The 21,930-nt window shown below is 36.3% G+C and overlaps 1 protein-coding gene across 2 annotated transcripts in view; it reads left to right on the top strand.

Moving 5' to 3' along the window:
* The window catches only part of FYB2 (FYN binding protein 2), a 139,471-nt gene that overhangs the window by 60,779 nt on the left and 56,762 nt on the right, over positions 1-21,930 (top strand). For both annotated transcript variants that reach the window (XM_073896677.1, XM_073896678.1), the window contains exon 5: positions 14,758-14,858. In XM_073896677.1, coding sequence (XP_073752778.1) covers positions 14,758-14,858 — 101 coding nt within the window. The remainder of the gene's footprint in view (positions 1-14,757; positions 14,859-21,930) is intronic.

Here is a 21,930-nt window from a genome sequence, read left to right on the forward strand (position 1 = left end):
ACAATAGGTTTTTGCTTTGTGGTTACCATGAGGCTTACAAATAACAATTTAGATTTATAACAGTCTATCTTAAGTTGATACCTTAAGTTCGAACACATTCTAAAGCTCTACGTTTTTACTCTATCCCCATGTTTTATGTTTTCGATGTCACATTTTACATCTTTTTTATGTTGTATATCTCTTAACTAATTATTACAATTACAGTTATTATTACTATTACTACTGTTTTTTTTAACATTCATATTGGCTTTATGTGATTAATCTACTACCTTATTATATATTTACCTTTACCATATACTTACCTTTACCTATACTTTTATAAATTTTCTTGTTACTAATTAGTGCCCTTTCTTTTCATATAAAGAAGTTCCTTTAACATTTTTGGTAAAGTTGGTTAGGTGGTGATGAACTCTTTTACCTTTTGCTGGTTTGGAAAACTCTATCTCCCCTTCAGTTCTTAACATCAACTTTGCCAGGTGGAATATTCTTGGTTGAAGTTTTTTTCTTCCAGCACTTGGAATAAATCATGTCGTTCTGTTCTGGTCTACAAAGTTTCTACTGAAGAGATCGCATAGTTTTAGGTGTGTTCCCTTTGTATGTAACAAGTTGTTTTTTTCTTGCTGCTTGCAGCATTCTCTTTAATTTTCAACATATTAATTATAATGTGCCTTTGTGTGAGTCTCCTTGGGTTTATTTCATTTGGAACTCTCTGGTCTTCCTAGATCTACATGTGTTTTTTTTTTCCCTCCAGGTTAAAGAAATTTTTTTGACCCTTTCTCTCTTTTCTCCTGGGACCCCTATAATGTGTACATTAGTCAGCTTGATGTTGTCCTACAAGTCCTTTAAGCTTTCTTCACTCTTTTTCATTCTTTTTTCTTTTTACTGCTCTGATTGAATAAGTTCCAGTGTCTAGTCTTTGAGGTCACTGATCCTTTGTCCTGCTTCATCTGCTCTGCTATTGAATCCCTTTAGTGTACTTTTCAGCTCAGTTCTTGTGTTCTTCAGCTTTGTGACTTCCACTGGTACTATTTATATTTTCTCTTTAAGTTCTTACTGTGTTCATCCATTCTTCTCCTAAGTTCAGTAAGCATCTTGATGACCATTACTTTGAACTCTTTATTAGTTAGATTATCTCTATTCTATTAAGGTTTTTTTCCCATGGTTTTCTCTTGTGAGTTTTTTTTTTCTTCAGAACATATTCCTCTGTTTCTTCATTTTGCTTGACTCTCTGTGTTGGTTTCTATATAGTAGATGAAATGGCCACCTCTCCCAGTCTTGAAGGAGTGGCCTTGTGTAGGAGATAAACCTTATCATTCAACCCTGCCCTAGCATCTGATGTTCTCAAACTTTTCTGATCATCCAAGCAGCCTATTATATTGTTAATAGCTCCCCAGTAGTGAGGCTATGCCAAGACCTGTCAGTGTCCCAAAGGAGAGGACCTCAGTCAGCACCCAGACTCAGGCTGATTAGGAGCCAGACCCTCTGGCAGCAGCTTTTAGAGTATTCAAATATCTACAGTCTTGTGTGACTGCAAACATAAGCCCCTCTGGCTACCAGAGCTAGGCAATCTGGAGGTGTCCCCTGGGTGACAGAACAATCAGGGCTCCAGATGAATGTATGGGCTCCTTTCTGGGAGATGCCTGTGAGTAGTAGCGAGGCAGAGAGAGAGTACAAAGATGGTGGCCACTGGCCTATGTCCCCTGAGAGCCCCTCCATAGGCCTCTAGATGTGTGGCACACCTGAAGCCTGGCCCTCAGGCCAAAACTGCAGGATAAGCAAATGGGCCTCTTTAATAGAATAACTGGGGTTGTGTTTCAGTCTGATGTTTATGCAATGCCCTAGGGATAACAGCAGGCCAAGAACTGTCTTTCCAATTGTTACAGTCCTGTGGGACACAGGAACATAAGCTCCCCTGGCCACCAGAATCAGGTGATCAAGGGGCATTTTCTGGATAGCAGCCACAAAAACCATGGCACTAGACTAAAAACCAGATGTGTGTAAGAGCTCCCCTCTGAGAGATACTTGCATGCCTGGAGCACAGCAGAGGGAGAGCACGAAGATAGTACCCACCCTCCAAGGTCTCTGAAAGGGATCATTGTCACCCGTCAGATGTATATCAAAACTTATTTTTTTAATATTATAATTTCTGTCTTCCAATATAATAATATTACTAGCACACTTTATTGGAATGCCTATGTGCAGAAAGCAAATATTTCATTCAATATCAACAATACACCTTTAAAGTAGATTTTATTATTACTATTTTATAAAGTAGGAAACTGAGATTAAGGTATTTATTCAGTACTTTATAATTAGAAAGTAGAAGAGCTAAGATTCAAGTTTATATCTGTCTGATCCCAAGTTCCAAGTTTGTCTATAATTCTGTGCTGCCTCCCAATAATGTCTATAGTTCTGGAGACAGACTGTAGACAGATATTTTAATAAATGTGAAAACAAAAAAATTGATACATAGATTTATTTAAATCATTGTTATTTCTTCCCTGCAATCCAAGTTCTTTATATTGACCCACACTGGTATTAAATCAAGGCAGATTTCAGATCTGGTTTTAATGGACCAGGAAAAGGATAAAAAGTATTTTCATGTAGTAAAAAAGGAGGTTTAAATACATCTACAATATCTTTTTTCATTTTTAACATTAATCCTGGGACTGTCCCTTTGTAAAGACGATTGATCTGAAAGATGCTTTTTTTTAATATTCAGTTGAAATTCTTTTTGATCATCTAAAGTCAGATACTTATTCATTTCTGACAAAAATTGTCCAAGAAATTGATTAGACATCTTCTTTCAATTTTTCCACAAATTGTTTCTTATTACTAAAGTTAATTTACCATAGACCTGATGAGATTGTTAGGTCATTGGAGCATGAGATACATGGCATAGTCTATAATTTAAGGAAGTTTCTCTCGATTACTTTATGATAGGGAAGGGAAACAAAATAGGGGAGAAACTACTGATGCATTAGAGTTCATAATTTTTCCTTTTCAGCAAAATGAACTATTCATACATCTTTAGAGAATATGATTTTTAAAAAAATCTGAAAATACTCAAGCTGGTCAAATGAGGGAAAACAATTGGGTGGAATGTGCTTGTAATAATAAATGGGAAAGGGGGGGACAAGAAAAGAGAGAACTCCAACCTCTTCATTGTCTGTAACAGCAAGTATACTAATATACCTATAAATGGAAAAAATCAGGAAGAATACTAAAATACTAAGACCTCACTTGTGTTAAAAGGTGGGAAGGTCATGGGTGATTCTTTGCCTCCCTCTCCTATGTTCCACATTTAGTGAAGTAGTGATTTTCCATTTGTTGCAGATACAGATGAAGTCCCCTTCATTCCACTCCTCAGTCTCAATCTCATTCTCCCTCCCAGCAGCAAATTGTAATATGGATACAGGAATGTATCCATTTAGTGTATATTTTATACTTAACTACAAATTCACATTTGTTACAAACACGGTATTTTACATTTTTTTATAAATGGCATCTTATTATCCTGTAATATATTTTTTCAAAGCTGTGTTTTCATATTCTATCTATGTTAATGCATATAAGTCTAGTTTAGTCAATATAATTGCATGTTGTAGATATTCCATCATATGAACATACCACAATTTGTTCATGTGTTCCTTTACTGAGAGACATTCCAGTTTTGAATGTTCACCCTTTCAAATGATGCTATAATAATCATCTCATTTATATATAAAACCAGGTTTCCCCTAGGTTATTTACGAAGAAATAAAATTTCTAAACAATAGTAAACAACTTCAGTTTTACTAGATATTGAAAAATATATTCCAAAGTGGCTGTGCCAGTTTATATTCTCAAGCTAGTATAAAGTTCCAGTTTCTTCTTGCCAAATGAGATATTATTTTCAAACTTTGGGATTCTTACTTAAACTGATGGGTGTGAACTAATTCTCATTGTCTCAATTACATTTCCTTCTTTACTACATGGTTGTGAATTTATTTTTTATTTTTTTGTGTGTGAATTTATTTTTATAAGCTATTCAAAATTTCTTTTGTGATGTCTATATCCATTTGTCCAATTTTCTATGAGTTTGTCTTTTTTCCCTATTGCAGAAGTTTCCAGTGGAGTTGAGGTATTAATTCTTTGCTACAGTTCACCATTAAGTATGATACTGGAGATTAATCTAGTTAAGAAAGTTTGTGTGGAATGGTTTTTTTGCATCTATTAAAATAATCTGGTTTTCTCATAAGAGAAAAGTGTGATTAAGTAGACTTTCTGATGACATCATTGACATCTTGAATAAATTTTAGGTGTTCTTGAGTTAATTTTAATACTGATTAACTCATATTTTTTTTTTTAGTATTTAGTGAGTTTGGGCTAAAATCTTTTAAGTGAGATTGAGCTATATTTTTAATTTTTGGTCATGTTGTAGTTTTCATATCAAAATCATACTGCCCTCTTAAAATGAGTAGGATGCTTTTCTCTTTTTCTGTTCTCTGAAACTATTCATTCAAACTTGCCCATAAAACTATTTGGTGGAGGAGAAAGAGAGGGATGGATTGAGTGTGAAGGTAAGTGGGAGGGAGAGTGGATGTGTGTACTATTGATTCAGGCTCATGAATGTTTTATTGGCCTATCAGCCTTTGTATATAGTTCTTCAGTCACTGGGGTAATTTTATATTTATAAGTTCACCAGTTTTCCCTGAATTTTCAAATTTCTGCTTTCTTCAGCAGAAAGCTTATCATAACATTTTCTTAGATTTCTGAAAACCTAAATCTCTCTCTGGTTTTGTTGTCTTCCTTATCCATAATTTGTGTGCATGTGTGTATATGCACGCATGTGTGTACCTTCTCTCATTTTCTTGATCAGTCATGCTAAAGTATGGTCTAATATTAATAAACCTACCTAAGATTTCTTTTGGTTAGTATTTGGTTTGCATATCTTTTTCCATTCATTTATAAAGGAGATTTGATTTGCTTTTTGGCAGTATTAGCTAGATTTTAACAACATGCAGATACTATTTTATTAAAGAAATCTATTTGCGTTTATTGTGATTCTTGATCTATTTGGATTTTTTCTCATTTTGTTTTAAGTATATTATGAAATTTTTTTACATGTATATTTTTTCCTTTTCTGCCTTCTTCTTTAATATTTAAGTTTTCTCATTTCCATAGTCTCCTTCTACCAATTGAGAAGTTAAACACTCTATTTCTATTCTTTTTAATAGTTACAGTTAAATTTTGACATCCAATTAACTAAGTCTGATATTAATCAAAATCTCTCTCTTACTCCTAAATGATACAAAGATGTGAGCATAACTCTCATAGCCCTCTCCCACTATTTTTCATATTATTTAATATTTTTAATTCCATCTTACTCTTAAACTTCTACAAATTAGTCATTTTTATAGTTGATATGTATTTAGACTTACCAATAGCTTTATTAATTTATTTGATCACAATTATTTCTTTTTTTAATTGAAATATAGTTAACATAGAGTGTCTTATTAGTTTCAGGTACACATCATACTGATTCAACAATTCTGTGTTACTCAATGCTCACCACAATAAGTGTAGTCACCATCTGTCACCACATGGTATTATGACATTATTACTGACTATATTCCCTATGCTGTACTTTCCTCTCCATGACTTATTTATTTATACCTGGAAGTTTGTACCTCTTAATCTCCTTCACCTATTTCCCCCATTCCCCCACCAACCACCCCTCTGGTAACCACCAGTTTGTTCTCTGTATTTACGTGTCTGTTTCCTCTTTGTTTATACATTTGTTTGTTTGTTAGATTCCACATATATGTGAAATCATATGGTATTTGTCTTTGCCTTTGACTTATTTCACTTAGCATTATACCCTCTGGGTCCATCCATGTTGACACAAATGGCAAGATTGCATTCCTTTTTATGGATAAGTAATGTTCCATTGTATATACATACCACTTGTTCTTTATCCATTCATCTATTGATGACACTTGGGCTGCTCCCATAACTTGGTTATTGTAAATAATGCTGCAGTAAACATAGGGGTGTGTATACCTTTTCAAATTAGTGTTTTCATTTTTCTTGAGTAAATACCTAGTAGTGGAATTACTGGATTGTCTGGTAATTCTATTTTTAATTTTTTGAGGAACCTCCATACTGTTTTCCACACTGGCTGTACCAATTTACATTTCCACCAATGGTACATGAGGGTTCCTTTTTCTCTACAGCCTTGCAAACATTTGTTATTTCTTGTCTTTTTGGTTCTAGCCATTCTGACAGGTATAAAGTAATATCTCATCATGGTTTTAATTTCATTTCCCTGATGATGAGTGATGTTGAGCATCTTTTCATGTGTCTGTTGGCCATCTGTATGTCTTCTCTGGGAAAATGTCTATTCAGGTCCTCTGCCCATTTTTTTAAAAGATTTTATTTATTTATTCGAGAAAGAGCATGTGCAAGTGAGAGAGCACAAGCAGGCGGACCGGCAGAGGGAGAAGCAGGCTTCCCTGCTGAGCAGGGAACCCGATGCAGGGCTCCATCCCAGGACCCTGAGATCATGTCCTGAGCTGAAGGCAGATGCTTAACTGACTGAGCTATTCAGGTGCCCCCTCTGCCCATTTTTAATTGGATTATTAATTTTTTCAGTTTTGAGATGTGTAAGCTTTTTTATATGTTTTGGATATTAACCCTTATCAGATATGTCATTTAAAAATATCTTCTCCAAGGCTTTTTGTTTTGTTGATGGTTTCCTTTTTTGTGCAAAAGCATTTTATTTTGATGAAGTACCAATAGTTTATTTTTGCTTTTGTTTCCCTTACCTGAGGAGACCTATCGATAAATATATTGCTAAGGCCAATGGCAAAGGGATTACTGCCTATGTTTTCTTCTAGGAGTTTTATGGTTTCAGGCCTCACATTTAGATCTTTAATCCATTTGAGTTTATTTTTGTGTCTGTCGTGAGAAAGTTGTCCAGTTTCATTCTTTTGCATGCAGCTGTCCAGTTTTCCCAGCACCATTTGTTGAATAGATTGTCTTTTCCCCATTGTATATTCTTGCCTTCTTTGTCATAGATTAACTGAGCATATAAGCGTGGGTTTATTGCTCGGCTTTCTGCCCTGTTCTGTTGATCTATGTGTCTAATTTTGTGCCAGCACCATATTTTCTTGATTATTATAGCTTTATGGTACATCTTGAAATTGGGGATTGTGATACCTCTAGCTTTGTCCTTCTTTCTCAAGATTGGTTTGGATATTCAAGGTCTTTTTGTAATTACATACAAATTTTTTAATTTGTATATTTTATATACTGTAAATATTTTACATGCATGTGATTTACATACAATTATTCTAGTTCTGTGAAAAATGCTATTGGTATTTTGATAGAAATTGCATTGAATCTAGATTGCTTTGGGTAGTATGGACGTTTTAACAATATGAATTCTGCCAATCTATGAGCATAGTGTATCTTTCCATTTGTCTCATCTTCTATCTTTTTCATCAGTGTTTTAGAGTTTTCAGAGTACAGGTCTTTCACCTCCTTGGTTGATTTATTCCTAGGTATCTTATTCTTTTTGGTGCATTTGTAAATGGAATTGTTAATTTCTTTTTCTGCTACTTCACTGTTATTGTATAGAAATGCAACAGATATCTGTATACTTATTTGTATCCTGCAACTTCACTGAACCATTTATCAGTTTGAATAGTTTTTTGGTGGAGTCTTTAGGGTTTTCTATATATAGTATTATGTCATCTGCAAATAGTAAGTTGTTCTTTACCAATTTGAATTGCCTTTTATTTCTTTTTCTTGTCTGATTGCTGTGGTTAGGATTTCCAGTATTGTGTTGAATAAAAGTGGTTAGAGAAAACATCCTTGTCTTCTTCCTGATCTTAGAGGGAAAGTTTCAGCTTTTCATCTTTGAGTATAATGTTATCTGTTTTTCATATGTGGCCTTTTATGTTCAGGTGTATTACCCCTAAACCCACTTTGTTGAGATTTTTTTTTTAAGTCATAAATAGATGTATTTTTTCTTTTCTTTTTTTAGATGTATTTTTTCAAATGCCCTTTTTTTTTTTTTTTGCATCTGTTGAAATGATCATAAGGTTTTTATCCTTTCTCTTATTAAGGTGATGTATCACACTGATTGATTTGCAAATATTGAACCACACTTGCATTCTGGAATAAATCCTACTCGATCTTGATTTTTTTAATATATTGTTGGATTTGGTTTGTTAGTATTTTGTTGAGGATTTTTGGTATCTATGTTTATCAGAGATATTGACCTATAGTTTCCTTTTTTTGTAGTGTTTTTGTTTGGTTTTGGTATCAGGGTCATGCTGACCTCATAGAATGAACTTGGAAGTTTTACTTTCTCTTCTATTTTTTGGTATAGTTTGAGAAGAATAGATATTAACTCTTCTTTAAATAGTTGATAGAATTCATCCTGAAACTATCTGATTTTGGACTTCTGTTTGTTGGGAATTTTTTTATTACTGAATCAGTTTAGATTCCTGATTACTAGTAATCAGTCTGTTTAAATTTTGTAATTCTTCCTAATTTAGTTTCTGAAGATGATAAATCTCTAGGATTTTATCCATTTCTTCTAGGTTGTCCAATTTTTTGGCATAAAATTGTTCATAATGGTCTCATAATCCTTTGTATTTATGTACTGTCAGTTCTTCTCCATTTCTGATTATATTTACTTAACTCCTCTTGTTTCCTGATAAATTTGGCTAAAGGCTTATCACTTTTGTTTATCATTTTGAAGAACTGGCTTCTGGTTTCGTCGATTTTTTCTATTTTTTTTTTGTCTCAAGTTCATTTATTTCTGCTCTAATCTTTATTATTTCCTTCCTTCTATTAGCTTTGTGCTTTGTTTGATGTTTTCTTAACTCTTCTAGGTATATAAAGTTAGGTCTTTTATTTGAGATTTTTCTTGTTTCTTGAGGTAGGCCTGTACTGCACTGCCTTGGACAGTTTTTAGACCATTTTGTTTCATTTTCATTTATCTCCGTGTGTTTCTTTTTTCCTTATTTCTTGTTTGCCTCATTCATTATGGAGTAGCATATTATATAGCCTCCTGTAGTTGTGTTCCTTCCAGATTTTTTCTTGTAATTGATTTCTAGTTTTATATTGTTGTGGTTGGAAAAGATCCTTGGTATGGTTTCAGTTTTCTTAAATTTATTGAGACTTCTTTTGTGGCCTAATATGATCTGTCCTGGAGAATGTTCATGTGTACTTGAAAAGAATGTGTATTCTGCTGTTTTTGGATGGAATATTCTGTATATATCTTTTAGGTCCATTGGGTCTAATGTGTGCTTCAAAACTACTGTTTGCTTGTTGATTTTCTGTCTGTATGATTTATCCATTGATGGAAACAGGTGTTAAAGTCCCCTACTATTATTGTATTACTGTCAGTTTCTACCTTTAAGTCTGTTAATATTTGCTTTATTTATTTAGGTGCTCCAATTTGGGTGCATAGATATTTATAATTGTTATGGCCTCTTGTTGGGTTGATCCCCTTATCATTATGTAGTGCCCTTCTTTGTCTTTTGCTAGTCTTTGTTTTCAAGTCTATTTTGTCTGATATAAGTATTGCTTCCCTGGCTTTTTTTTTTTTTCACTTTCATTTAAATGATATATGTTTTCCAGACCTTCACTTTCAGTCTGTATGTGTCTTTAGATCTTAAGTAAGTCTCTTATAGGCAGCATATACATGGGTTTGTTTCTATATCCATTCAGTCAGCCTATGTCTTTTGATTGGAGCATTTAGTATATTTACATTTAAAGTAATTATTGATAGGTATGTACTTACTGTCATTTTGTTAATTGTTTTCTGTATGTTTTTGTAATTCTTTGTTCCTTTTCTCTTACTCTTTTCCCTTGTGGTTTGATGTCTTTATTTAGTGTTATACTTGTATTCCTTTCTTTTTATGTTGTTTTTTATTACTTTTTTGTATCTGTTGAATGTTTCTTATTTGTGGTTACCATTGGGTTCATATATAACATCTTATGTATATAGCTGTCTTTATTAAGTTGATGCTCACTGAAGTTTAAACACATTCTAAAAGCGCTCAATTTTTACTCCCCTCTCCAGGTTTTTTGTATATACCATATTTTGCATCTTTTTATTTTGTGTATTCCTTGACTGTTATTTATAGATATTGATTTTACTACTTTTGTTTTAACCTCCATATTGGCTTTATCAGTGATTCATCTACTACCTTCACTATATGTTTGCTTTTACCTGTGAAATTTTTTCCATTAATGATTTTCTTCTAGTCATGGCCTTTTCTTTCCAAAGTATTCACTTTAACATTTCTTGTAAATCTGGTTTAGTGGTGATGAACTCCTTTACCTTTTGTTTGAGAAATTTTTAACCTCTCCTATTCTGAATGATAACCTTGATGGGTGTGGGAAACAGAACGCCACAACAACCACTGGTGCATATTCGCTCAGACTCCGAGATCTCTGAGAAAACGAGATTGCAGGGTTAAAAATAACCCAAAAGAATCAGAGGAAAATGCCCTTGGAACGTGTGTGGTCAGTTCTAAAGTACGCAGCAGAAGATGTTTTGTAGATAGGAAGCCAGCTGTAAACAGCACGCTGTGTACTCCCCTCTTTGTTCCCTTATCCTGTAAATAGCACACTGGACACTCCCCTCTTTGTTCCTTTATTCTGTTTTAAAAATTCTTATGTGCTTGACTAATCCTGGGTACATGGAGGAATGTGCGTTACTACACCCCTGCTGTAAATCATTATAGATCTATATCGTTGTAGAAGTTATATAAGATTATGGAAAATAAACCTCGGGACCTCGGGCTGTTCGCTCGGGGTCCCCTGTGCTCGCTATATTGTTGTCTCTTTTTCTCAGTTCCTTTGCTGCCCCAGGTCCCCGACTCTCTGAGGTCGACAGATGGGTAGGTTATTATGGGTTGCGGAATTTTTTTTCCCTCAGTATTTTGATATATCATGCCATCCCCTTTGGCCTATAAAATTTCTGCTGAAAAATCAGCTAATAGCCTTATGGGGTTTCCCTTGTATGTAACTCTCCTCTATTGCTGCCTTTAAAATTTTCTCTTTATCCTTACTTTTTGCCACTTTAATTATTATGTGTCTTGGTGTGGACCTCCTTGGATTAATTATGCTGGAGTCTCTCTTTGTCTTCTGGATCTGGATTTCTGTATCCTTCCCCAGATTCAGGAAGTTTGCAGCTATTATTTCTTCAAATAAGTTTTTTGTTTCCCCTTTTCTCTTTCCTTCTCCTTCTGGGACCCCTATAATGTGAATGTTTTTGCATTAGGTTATGTCATTGAGTTTCCTTTATCTATTCTCTTTTTTTTTTCTTTTTGCCATTCAGCTTGGGTGCTTTCTATCACCCTGTCTTCCAGATTGCTGATCTGTTCTTCTGTGTCCTCTAATCTGTTTTTCATTCCCTCTCGTATTTTTTAAAGTGGGGGAATGGTAGAGGGAGAGGGAGAGAGGAAATCCTAAGCAGGCTCTGTGCCCAGTGTGAAGCCCAATGTGGGGCTAAATCTCACAACACTGAGATCATGACCTGAGCTGAAATCAAGATTCAGACGTTTAACCAGCTGAACCACCCAGGTGCCCCTCCTCTCATGTATTTCTTATTTCAGTTATTGAATTCTTCATCTCTGACTGGTTCTTTTTTATATATATTTTATCTCTTTATTGAAGTTCTCACTGAGATCATGAACTCTTTCCTCAAGTCCAGTGAATGTCTTTATGACCATTACTTTGAAGTCTTTATCAGGCATATTGTTTATCTCTGTTTCATTTAGCTCTTTTGCTGTGATTTTTGTCTTATCCTTTTATTTGGGACATATTTGCCTGTCCCTTCATTTTGTCTAACTCCCTATGTTTCTATATATTAGGGAGGTCAGCTACATCTCCTGGTCTTAAAAGTAGTGGTCTTGTGTAGAAGAGGTCCTATCATGTCTTGTAGCATAATCCCTCCAGGTCCCAAGAACCAGGCACTGCAGGGATCTCTCCCTTGTGGGCTGTGTGTGCCTTACTGTTGTGTCTGAGCTGTGATTGCTTTCAGTCCAGCTGGCTGCAATGGCCCACTTTCCCTGTTGTGAGCACAACCTCAAGGTTTGGTCCCTCAGCTGTTGAGAGGCCTGTCTGAGACCAGAGGGGGCTCCTATGGGGGGCAGGGTCAGCAGTCAGACTGGATGTCTGCAATTAGCTTCTCTGCCACAGTTGCAGGCTCACCCCACAGCACGGCCCACTTCCTGCACAGCCAGTCGGAACTGTGGGCATGCTGGTGTGTAGTATTATCTCCCTCTTCTCTCCAGGGTAGGAGTCACTTTGGAATGATAATGGTTTCTGCTGGGGCCACATGTAGGGTATGGCCAGGCAGGAGTGCTTTGAAGGGACACCTGCTGGGTTGGGTGGGTTGGATGGGGCGTGTCTGCAGGTGAACACGGGGGTGGGGCATGTGGTGCTAGCAAGTTAGATTGAGAGTTTTAGAGCTGGCTCCTACAAGTGTCTGATCATCTAGAGTGGGGGAGGGGGAGGAGAAATGGTGCCTGCCACTGCTTTGGTACCTGGAGAAATTTCCTGAAGATTCCTGCACCACCAGCACCCATTCTGACAGTAGTAAATAAAAACTGACATCTACCCCCGGCACCTTTCCAACTGCTGCTTCTGTGCTGTGTCTCATCCAAGTTATTTATTATGCTGGCTCTTTCAGTTCAGCAACTCGGTTTCTTTTCACCCTCCAGCTCTCCCAGAATTAAACCTGCTGATTTTAAAAGCTCCAGAAGTTAAGCCCCACTGGTTTTCAAATCCAGATGTTATGAGGACTCGTCTTCCCAATGTAGGTCCCTGGTGCCTTGGGGGGGGGTCTGATCCTTCTGCTTCTTCCTGTTTGTGGTGTCCCTGCCATTTGTGGTTAGTCTTGCTGAGGATTTGCTTCCCAACTATGTCTCCACCCCCTTACCATTTTCCATGTGGTCTCTGTCCAATTAATAGTGGAAGGTCTGTCTTGCCAGTCTTGAGGTCAATTTCAGAGTTCGTTCGATAGATGCAGTTGTTATCTCACTGTGTCTGTGGGACCGGGTGAGTTCAGGATTTCCTGCTCTGCCATCTTTTCTAGATACTCCCCCACCATTGTTTCTTATATCCTACTTCATTACTAGTTCAATTTATTTGAATGATTTGATGTATTTCAGCAAGAATCTATGAGCAATAAATATGTGTACTGGTATTCTGAAAAGGTCTTTGTTTCTCCCTCAGGTTTAATGACAATTTAGCTAGAAGATAATTTGATACTGATATCTTTCCTCAGCCCTTAAGATATTATCCACAATCTCCACCACCTATTGCTGCTAATGAGAAGCCCCTTGCCAGTCTGCTATTCCTTGGTAATCTATCTTTTCTCTCACACAGCTTTTACATTTTTTTTCTTTTGACTTATGCTAACTTATTACAAAGTATGTAAGTGTGGATTTATCATTATTTCTTATTGTTGAAGCTACTTCAATTGAAGGATTTATGTCCCTTTTTAATTTTAAAAGTCTTGGGTATTATCATGTGAATACTGACTCCTTTTCATCATCCCTTTCCTTTTTCCCTTTTGGATTCCCTGGTCTATATATGATGAAACTTCCCATTATATCTTCTCCACTGTGTTAACTTCTCTTTTATTATTTTCCATCTCTTCATCTCTCTGTGCTACATTCTGAGTGACTTCCTTAAATCTAACTAATTCCCCAGTTCTCTCTTCTGCTGTGTCTAATCTCTTTTTCAACTTCTGCATTAAATTTTTTATTACAAGAACTAATAATTTCTGTAACTCCTTTCTCCTGTCCCTAAAGCTACGTTCTTTTTTCATGCTCTTGAGTTTTTTGTTTGTTTTGTTTTTTACCTAATGACTTTTATTCCTTTATTTCTTTGAACGTTTAAAAAAATACTTATTTTAAAGTCACTTTCATGTCTTTCTGTTGTTTAATTCTGTCATTCTGTTATATCTTCTGACTATGTGTGGTAGCTCATCTCTTTGTGTGGTTTGCATTTTTTTTTTACTATAAGCTTGTTTTAGGTGGGAATTGTTTCCTTTGGCCACCATAGGTGCCTTGGGTTGTGGAAGCATCTTTACAGAATGATTTCAGATTTGCTGTACAAGAGAGGGTTGGATTGCAAGCACCATTTTGTCTCTGAGTCTCTGAAATACACAGTATACATTTAGAACCTCACCTGTACTTGGTTTTCAAGTTTCTGATTTCTCATGAGTGGTTCTTTTAGCTCCAACAGTCATAGCTGGATACCGACCTTCCCTGCTATTCCCTGGGAAAGTGTACACATATTTTTTACAATTTGTTTTACAGATGAAATGGCATTTTTGACTCTGAACTTTATGCTGATAGCTTAGTTCTAGCTTCCCATTACTTCTGACTCAAAATAAATCCTCAGCCACCCAGTCATTAAGATTTTTCTTTATCTGTCTCAGTTTCCCTTTGCATGTAATTCTCACTTACATCTTTAGTTGTGCTTTCCTCCCTATATATGGCACCTGGAGACTTTACTGATTTCTAGATGAGTTCTGTATTCCTCATATAATTCTTTGTGTTATATTTTTCAGAATTTCTATAGTTTAGAGTAGGGGTGGTGTGCCTTCCATATCTGTTTAAATCACCACATTCATCAGACATATTACCTCTCTAATGAAGAAAAAATACAAAAAGTTTTAAAATATGTTTAAAGTAATGTTTTATTTTAAGTAACCTTTTTCTCTATGCTTCTCAGTGCTGAATTTGAAGAACCACATAATTATGAGGCAACAATTTCATATCTGAAACACTCTGGCAACTCCATTAACCTGTGCACTGCAAAAGAAATTGCTGATTGTAAGTCTGCTAAGCCAATTAATATTGTAACCCTGTGTGGAATGAAAATGTGGCAAAAATGGTATTTTCCCTCTAGCTAACTATAAGTTTAAAAATTCACAGCCATGCTGCTCTACCATCTCGTTTCTTTTTTTTTTTTACCCCCTGCCTGGTCTCTTAAAAATATAAATACATCCAGTTGGGCATCAATGCTATCTCACAACTCCTAGTGCTGCCTTCTCTCTACCTCTTCTATTCTCTCCTTCACCAATCTACTTAGATGCCTTGCCTTCTGTAGGTATGTGGGAGGGAAAATCAAGATACGGCAATTCATTTTTCTTCCTTCTCCTCCTATAGAAACTTCATCTCTCTCCTTGTGGTGTCTTTCTTGAACTCCCCTGGTAACTCCGTGTGTGGAGAGGGAGATAACAGACTGTGAGAATTAGGTCCCTGTGTTTAGTCTGAATAGGAACAGAGAATTCATTTAATGGATCTGACCACTGGTTCAGAGCTAAGTCTTCCCGCTTCTGGTATTGTCGACAAAGCTCAGACCTTTCTATGAAGAAAGAGACCCTGTCAGGTAAGAAAATGAAGAAGCAGGGACTCATAACATTTCTACAAGTTTCTGTGTCTTTGTTCTGCCTGTAGGATCAGCCGATTCTCTACAAAAGGTATAAACATTTGTGCTGGAATAAACATTAGTATTTTCTGAACCTATACTATAGGCCACAGTTCTGTAGTAGGTCCTCTGTGTGCATCCCTGCTGATACAGCAGTTTTATTAGCCCACTTTTTGAGACGGAAAACTCAGGACCAGAGAGGCTGAGTTGTACAGGGTCCCACAAGGAATATATGGTCGAGCTATAATGTGAAACAGGCTCAGTCTGCCTCTAAGATGCATGCTGTTTTCATTCTGCATGGAGCACTGGGTGTTATACGCAAACAATGAATCATGGAACACTACATCAAAAACTAATGATGTAATGTATGGTGATTAACATAACATAATAAAAAGAAAAGATGCATGCTGTTTTCACAGTTTTATGCTGCTTCCCATTCGAGGACGTTTTGCTTCCCTGGAGGGAGGGTTAGAGAGAGATCACCTGGTTCAACTTCTTTATTGTGTGGAGAAAAAAGCCTGAGAGTCTGGGAGAAGTCATTTGCCTGGGAATACATACATAAGAGGTTTGTGGGGTAGGAGTTATGATCCATTGAAATTTCCCTCCCCTCCCCCAGCAAATAAAGCATTGTAGAACTACTGGAAAAGCTCCATCTCTCTTTCTCTTAGACTGGGCAAAGTCTACATTCTCCCATACGGCTTATAAAATACTAGTCCTAAGACAAGCAACTCCTGTCCCCTCTCACCCCCATAAGGCAATATTGTTCTGTTCTTCGGCACCTGCCTCAGAATATGGCTTCTCAAATTCTAACACTTAAAATATGAATCATCTGGGGATCTTGTTTAACATATTCTGGTTGAGTAGCTGTGGGGTTGGGCCTGAGAATCTTCATTTCTAACAAGTTCCCTGGTGGTGCTGATGCTGCTGGTTTATAAACCATGCTTTCAATAGAAAGGCCATGGACCCCATTGGGACTAAATTCCAACTGCATGCCTTTCTACAAAGGGCTTATAGGGCTATTTAGATGCTCTCATTGGAGCCTATACCTTCTCTTTCTGGACACATGAGGCTCTCAGAAAGCCCCCTCCCAGGTGGCTGTCTGAGGTCCTGCTTGGGTCTCTTCCCTGAGTCCCAGGACAGACTGGGATGCAGGGAGAGCAGTTCATGGGGTCTGGTGTGGATGGGATTTGGACCTATGCAAGGCCCCTTGTCATGTAGGGTGAAGCTGAGGCTTGAAAGTGGGAAGGTGGACCAGAGGCCTGCATTTGTTCTTCCCAGGCCACAAATGTTCAAGGTGGCCTGCCAGGGGACATCACCTGAGGTACCCAAAGAAGGAGCCACTAACTCAAGCCTCTCTTCAGTCTTTCACTGAGGGATTCTTCATGTACTTCAGAAAGAGGCACGTGTTTATGGCTGAAAGAGAAAGGGCTCAGAAAATAAGCCACTGATGCAATTTAGAGTAACAGAGCATAGGGTAGCAGAAAGGGAAGAAGGTGGGAGACAGGTGAGGGTGGTGAGGGTGTCCCTTGCCAGAAAGAACATTCTGGTGGGAGATAGGACTAGACCTGTCAGGGCTAAAGAAACTGAAGAACTACAGCCTGGGATCAAAAGGATCTTGTTACATGTCCCCACCCCTTTCCTTGTTCCTCTTTAAAGGACCAAGATGCAGTTAGAAAAAACAACAACAACAAACAAACAAGAAGGGAGTGAGCTATTTTGCCCCCACTTGTATTTACTCATTTGACTCTTACCCCATTTGTCTTCCAATTATCTTTATACCACTTACTGGGTGAATGACATCTGAACCTCGGTGTCTTCATCTGAAAAATGGGTATAATATCGCCTTCATGGCATTGTTCTGAGAGTTTGGTAAAACGATACATTTAAAGTCAAGTGGAATTCTGCTTCTGGAAAGATGGAGCATATATACTCTTCCCTATTCCCCCTGCTAAGTACAACTAAAACTGTTGGATATCATATGTAAAACAAACATAAGAAAACTGGAAGACTCTAAAAAGGTAGAAATAAGAAAGTAGACCAGCTAGAGACCTAGGAACCCAAGGAAGAATAGGTGGTGAATTCCTTGGGTTTTCTTCTTGCCTTATATATCCCAGACTTTGAGCTAAAGAAGCCAGCAATCCAGAAACACCAGGGGGTACAAACAGAAACATCTACAGCAAAAGCCTGTTCTCTCTGGCCCTAAGGACCAGAGAAGGGGCCCTCTAGAAAAACAAAAAGCCTTAGACAATAACTGTTCTACTCCAGCCAAACATCACAAATCTATGGCTCCACCCCACCAGCCAATGCTGAGTGGGGATCCCAGACACCCACCCTCATCAGCCTGCAATTATGCACCCCAACCCCTCTGCTGAGGTGGTGCAGAGAAAGCTAAGTCAGAAGCTGGGACTTTCATCCCTTCCAGGAGTAACAAAACTCCACCTACAATGAAGACCTTGTGGGGAGCTTATATTCCAGTCTCCCACCCAGCAGAATGTGCCCCTTTTTCTCCCTGCTGGGATGTTGTTAGAGAAGACCCAGTGGAGAATCAGGACTTTCACAACTACACAGCAGTAAGGAGGCCAAATGGGGAGCAAAAACAAGCACTCCTACCACTCTTAGCCAGGGTGTTATCAGCAGAAGCTGAGTGGGGAACTGGAGTACCCGCTCTGGCCCAGGAGTAGTGAGGAGCCCTGCCCTCACTTGGGTATTGGGAGGCCAAGAAGTGGAGAACCTAGATTTGTACCCTCAGCAGACAGAAAAAAGTCATCCCATTTCTGTCACCAGGAAAAGCCAACTAAAACAGAAGCTTTAAAAAATATCCAATCTCATAACATAATACTTAAAATGTCCAGGTTTCAAAAGAAAATTACTCATCATAACAAGAACCAAGAAAGTCTAAGTCTAAACTTGAATGAAGAGATGATCAATAGATGCCAACACTGAGACAACTGAAGTGTTAGCATGTTCTGACAGAGACTTTAAAGCAGCTCTTAATACTTCAATGAGCAATTATGAACATGATTGAAACACACAAAAAATAGAGTTTTACTCTATTTTTAGAAGAAATAGAATGTCTCTGCAGAGAAATGGAAGGTGTAAAGAAAAAGAAATAGAAACTTAGAAGTGAAGAATACAATGAGAAAAATAAAAAGCTCACTGGATGGGCTCAACAGCAGAATGGGGAGAATAGAAGAATCCATAAACTTGAAAGAAATGACAGAAATTACCCAACCTGAACAATAAGGAGAAAACAGACTGGGGGAAGAAAACGAACAGAGCTTCAAGGATCTGTGGGACTATAATGCAAGTCTTAAATTGCAGTACTGGAAAGAAAGGGGAAAGAGATGCTACTGGACACGTACATGAAGAAATTGAAAACTTCCCCAATCTGGTAAAAGACATTAAACAAAAGATTGAAGGAGCCAAGAAAATCCGAAACAGGAAAAACCCAATCCACACAAAAACACAATCAAACTTCTAAAAAAAAAAACATAAAAAGTAAAAATCTTGAAGGCAGCAAAAGAAATGATACATTACCTATAGGTGAAAAACTATTTGAATGACTGAATTTCTCATCAGAAACCATAAAAGCCAGAAGAAAGTGGCACAACATTTTTCAAGTACAAGAAGAAAAGAACTATCAATCCAGAATCCTATTACCAGTGAAAATATCCTTCAAGACTGAAGGGGAAATCAAGATATTCTCAGATGAAGGAAAACTAAGAAAATTTGTTCCAGCAGACCTATCCTAAAAGAATGGCTAAAGGAAGCTTTCTAGACAGAAAAGAAATGATAAAAGGAAGAACCTTGGACTGTCACTTCAGAAAAAAGAAAAATGGAAAGAATACAAATGTGAGTAAATGTGACATATTTTCTTTCTTTTGAGTTTTTTAAATTATGTTTGATGGTTGAAGCAAAAACTCTTAACATTATCTGATATAGTTCTAAATGTATGTAAAAGAAATACATAAGGCCATTATAAGGAAAGGGTTAAGGGACATAAAGGGAAATAAGGTTTCTATACTTCACATGAACTGATAAAATGTCCATACCAGTAGACTGTGATGTTATGTGTATATATAGTATAATCCCTAGAGCAACCACTAAAGCAGCTATACAGTGAGATATTAAAAAAAAAAAACTATAGGTAAATAAAAAATAATTCTAAAAAATGTTCAAGTAACCCACAAGAAAGCAGGAAATATCAAACAGAGAAGCAAAAAACAAAACAAAACAAAAACAGAACAAACACAAAAAATAAAGGGCAGAACTTAAGCCCTAATATAGCAATAATTGCATTAATTACATTAAATGTAAATTACCTAAATATACCAATTAAAAGTGAGAGATTGGAAGATGTAAATTTAATCTAAAGAATATCAGTGTGACTGTAGTAATAACTGACAAAGTAAACTTCAGAGCAAAGAAAATTATAAGAGATGCAGAGGGACATTATGTAATGATAATAGGGTCAATCCATCAAGAAGACAAAACAATCGTGTGTGTGCACCAAGCTCCAGAACTGTAATACATGTGAAGCACAAACTGAAAGAAGAAATAGACAAATGGACTCATAGTTTGAGACTTTAACACCCCTCTCTCCACATTGACAGAACACCTACTCTGAAAATCAGCAAGGATACAGAATTCAGCAACACCATCGGCAACAGGATCTAACTGATATCTATAGAAGGTGCAACAGGAGCAGAATACATATACTTTTCAAGCATCCATAAACATATACTAAGACTGTATTCTGGGCCATACAACAGCACATTTTGAAAAATTGAAATCGTAGTGTATTTTCTGACCACAGTGTAATCAGGCTAGAAATCAGTAACTAAAGGATAACAGAAAACTCTCTAAACACTTAGAAACAAAAGCACACATTTCTAAAAGGAAATCAAAATATATATTGAACTGAATGAAAATGAAAATATATAAAAATCTGGGACATAGCCTAAAGAATGCAGAGGAGAAATTCATAGCACTAAATGCTTACATTAAAGAGGAAAATCTTTAAATCTAAGATCCTACCTGAAGAACAGAAAAAGAAGAGAAAAATAAATCTGAAGCAAGTGAAAGGGAGGAAAGAATAAAGATTAAGAACAGAAATAAATGAAATTGAAAACAGAAAAGAGTAGAGAAAATCAATGAAAGGAAAAGCTTGTTCTTTGAAAAGATCAATAAAATTGACAAACCTCTAGCAAGTCTAACAAAGAAACAGAAAGAAGATACAAACAGTATCAAGAATGAAACAAAGATATCATTACAAACTTTGCAGACTTCAAAAGGACAATAAGAAGATATTATGAACAACTCTACATATCTAAATTTGACAACTTAAAGATGGAACAATTCCTCAAAAACGCAAATTACCTCAAGTCACTCAATATAAATCATTTGAATAGCCCTGTAACTGTTAAGGACATTGAATCCATAATTTTTAAAATTCACAAAAAAAAAAAAGAAAAGAAAAAAGCTATGACACTGTATGTTAACTATACTGGAATTAAAATTTAAAAATAAATTAACAGAAAATAGAACTTCCAAAAAGGTCATCTCAAAGTCCTGGGAGATTTCACTTGAGAATTCTACCAAATGTTTAAAAATGAATTAACACCAATTCTACACAATCTTTCCAAGAAAAATGGAAGAGGAGGAAACACTTACTGATTCATTTTAAGAAGCTGGTATTACCCTAATAGCAAACCAGACAGAGACATGTGCAAGAAAACTGCAGATTAACATCCTTCATGAGTATAGTCATAAAAATCCTTTGCAAAATATTAGCAAATAGAATTCAGCAAGACATAAAATAGAATTATACCATAACCAAATGCTGTTTATTGCAGCGATGCAAAGCTAGTTCGATTTTCAAAGATCACTCAAAAAACTCAATCATCAATAAAATCTTTATTGACAGCCTAAAGAAGAAAAATCACACAATCATCAGTCTATGCAGAAAACGCATTTGACAAATTCAGGACCCATTTATGGTAAAAACCTTCAGAAAAATAAGAATAGAGGGCAACTTTCTCAACTTGAAAAAAGCGTTTGCAAAAAAGAAAAAGAAAAGAAAGCCTTTAGCTAATAAGATACTTAATGGAGAAATATTGAATACTTTCCCCCTGAGACTGGGAACAAGGAAGGCAAGGATGTCCACTCTTACCACTCCTATTCAACAGAGTGCTGGAAGTTATAGCCAGTGTAACAAGTCAAGAAAAGGAAATAAAAGATATACAAATCAAACAAAGAATTAAACTGTCCTTATTTGCTGATGACAGGATTGCCTAGATAGAAAATTCCAGGGAATTTACAAAAAAAGAAAAAAATCTTAGAAGAATAAATGAGTTCAACAATGTCAGAGGCTACAAAATAGAATTAAAAAATCCTATTTCTATATACTAGCAATGAACACACTAAAATCAGAAAATACTATAACATTCACAATAGCTAAAGAAAGAGAAATTA

The sequence above is a fragment of the Callorhinus ursinus genome, unplaced genomic scaffold (genome assembly GCF_003265705.2).
Source record: "Callorhinus ursinus isolate GAN/ISIS: 27379988/994484 unplaced genomic scaffold, GSC_fseal_2.0 scaffold9, whole genome shotgun sequence".
In the NCBI taxonomy this organism is placed as follows: domain Eukaryota; kingdom Metazoa; phylum Chordata; class Mammalia; order Carnivora; family Otariidae; genus Callorhinus; species Callorhinus ursinus.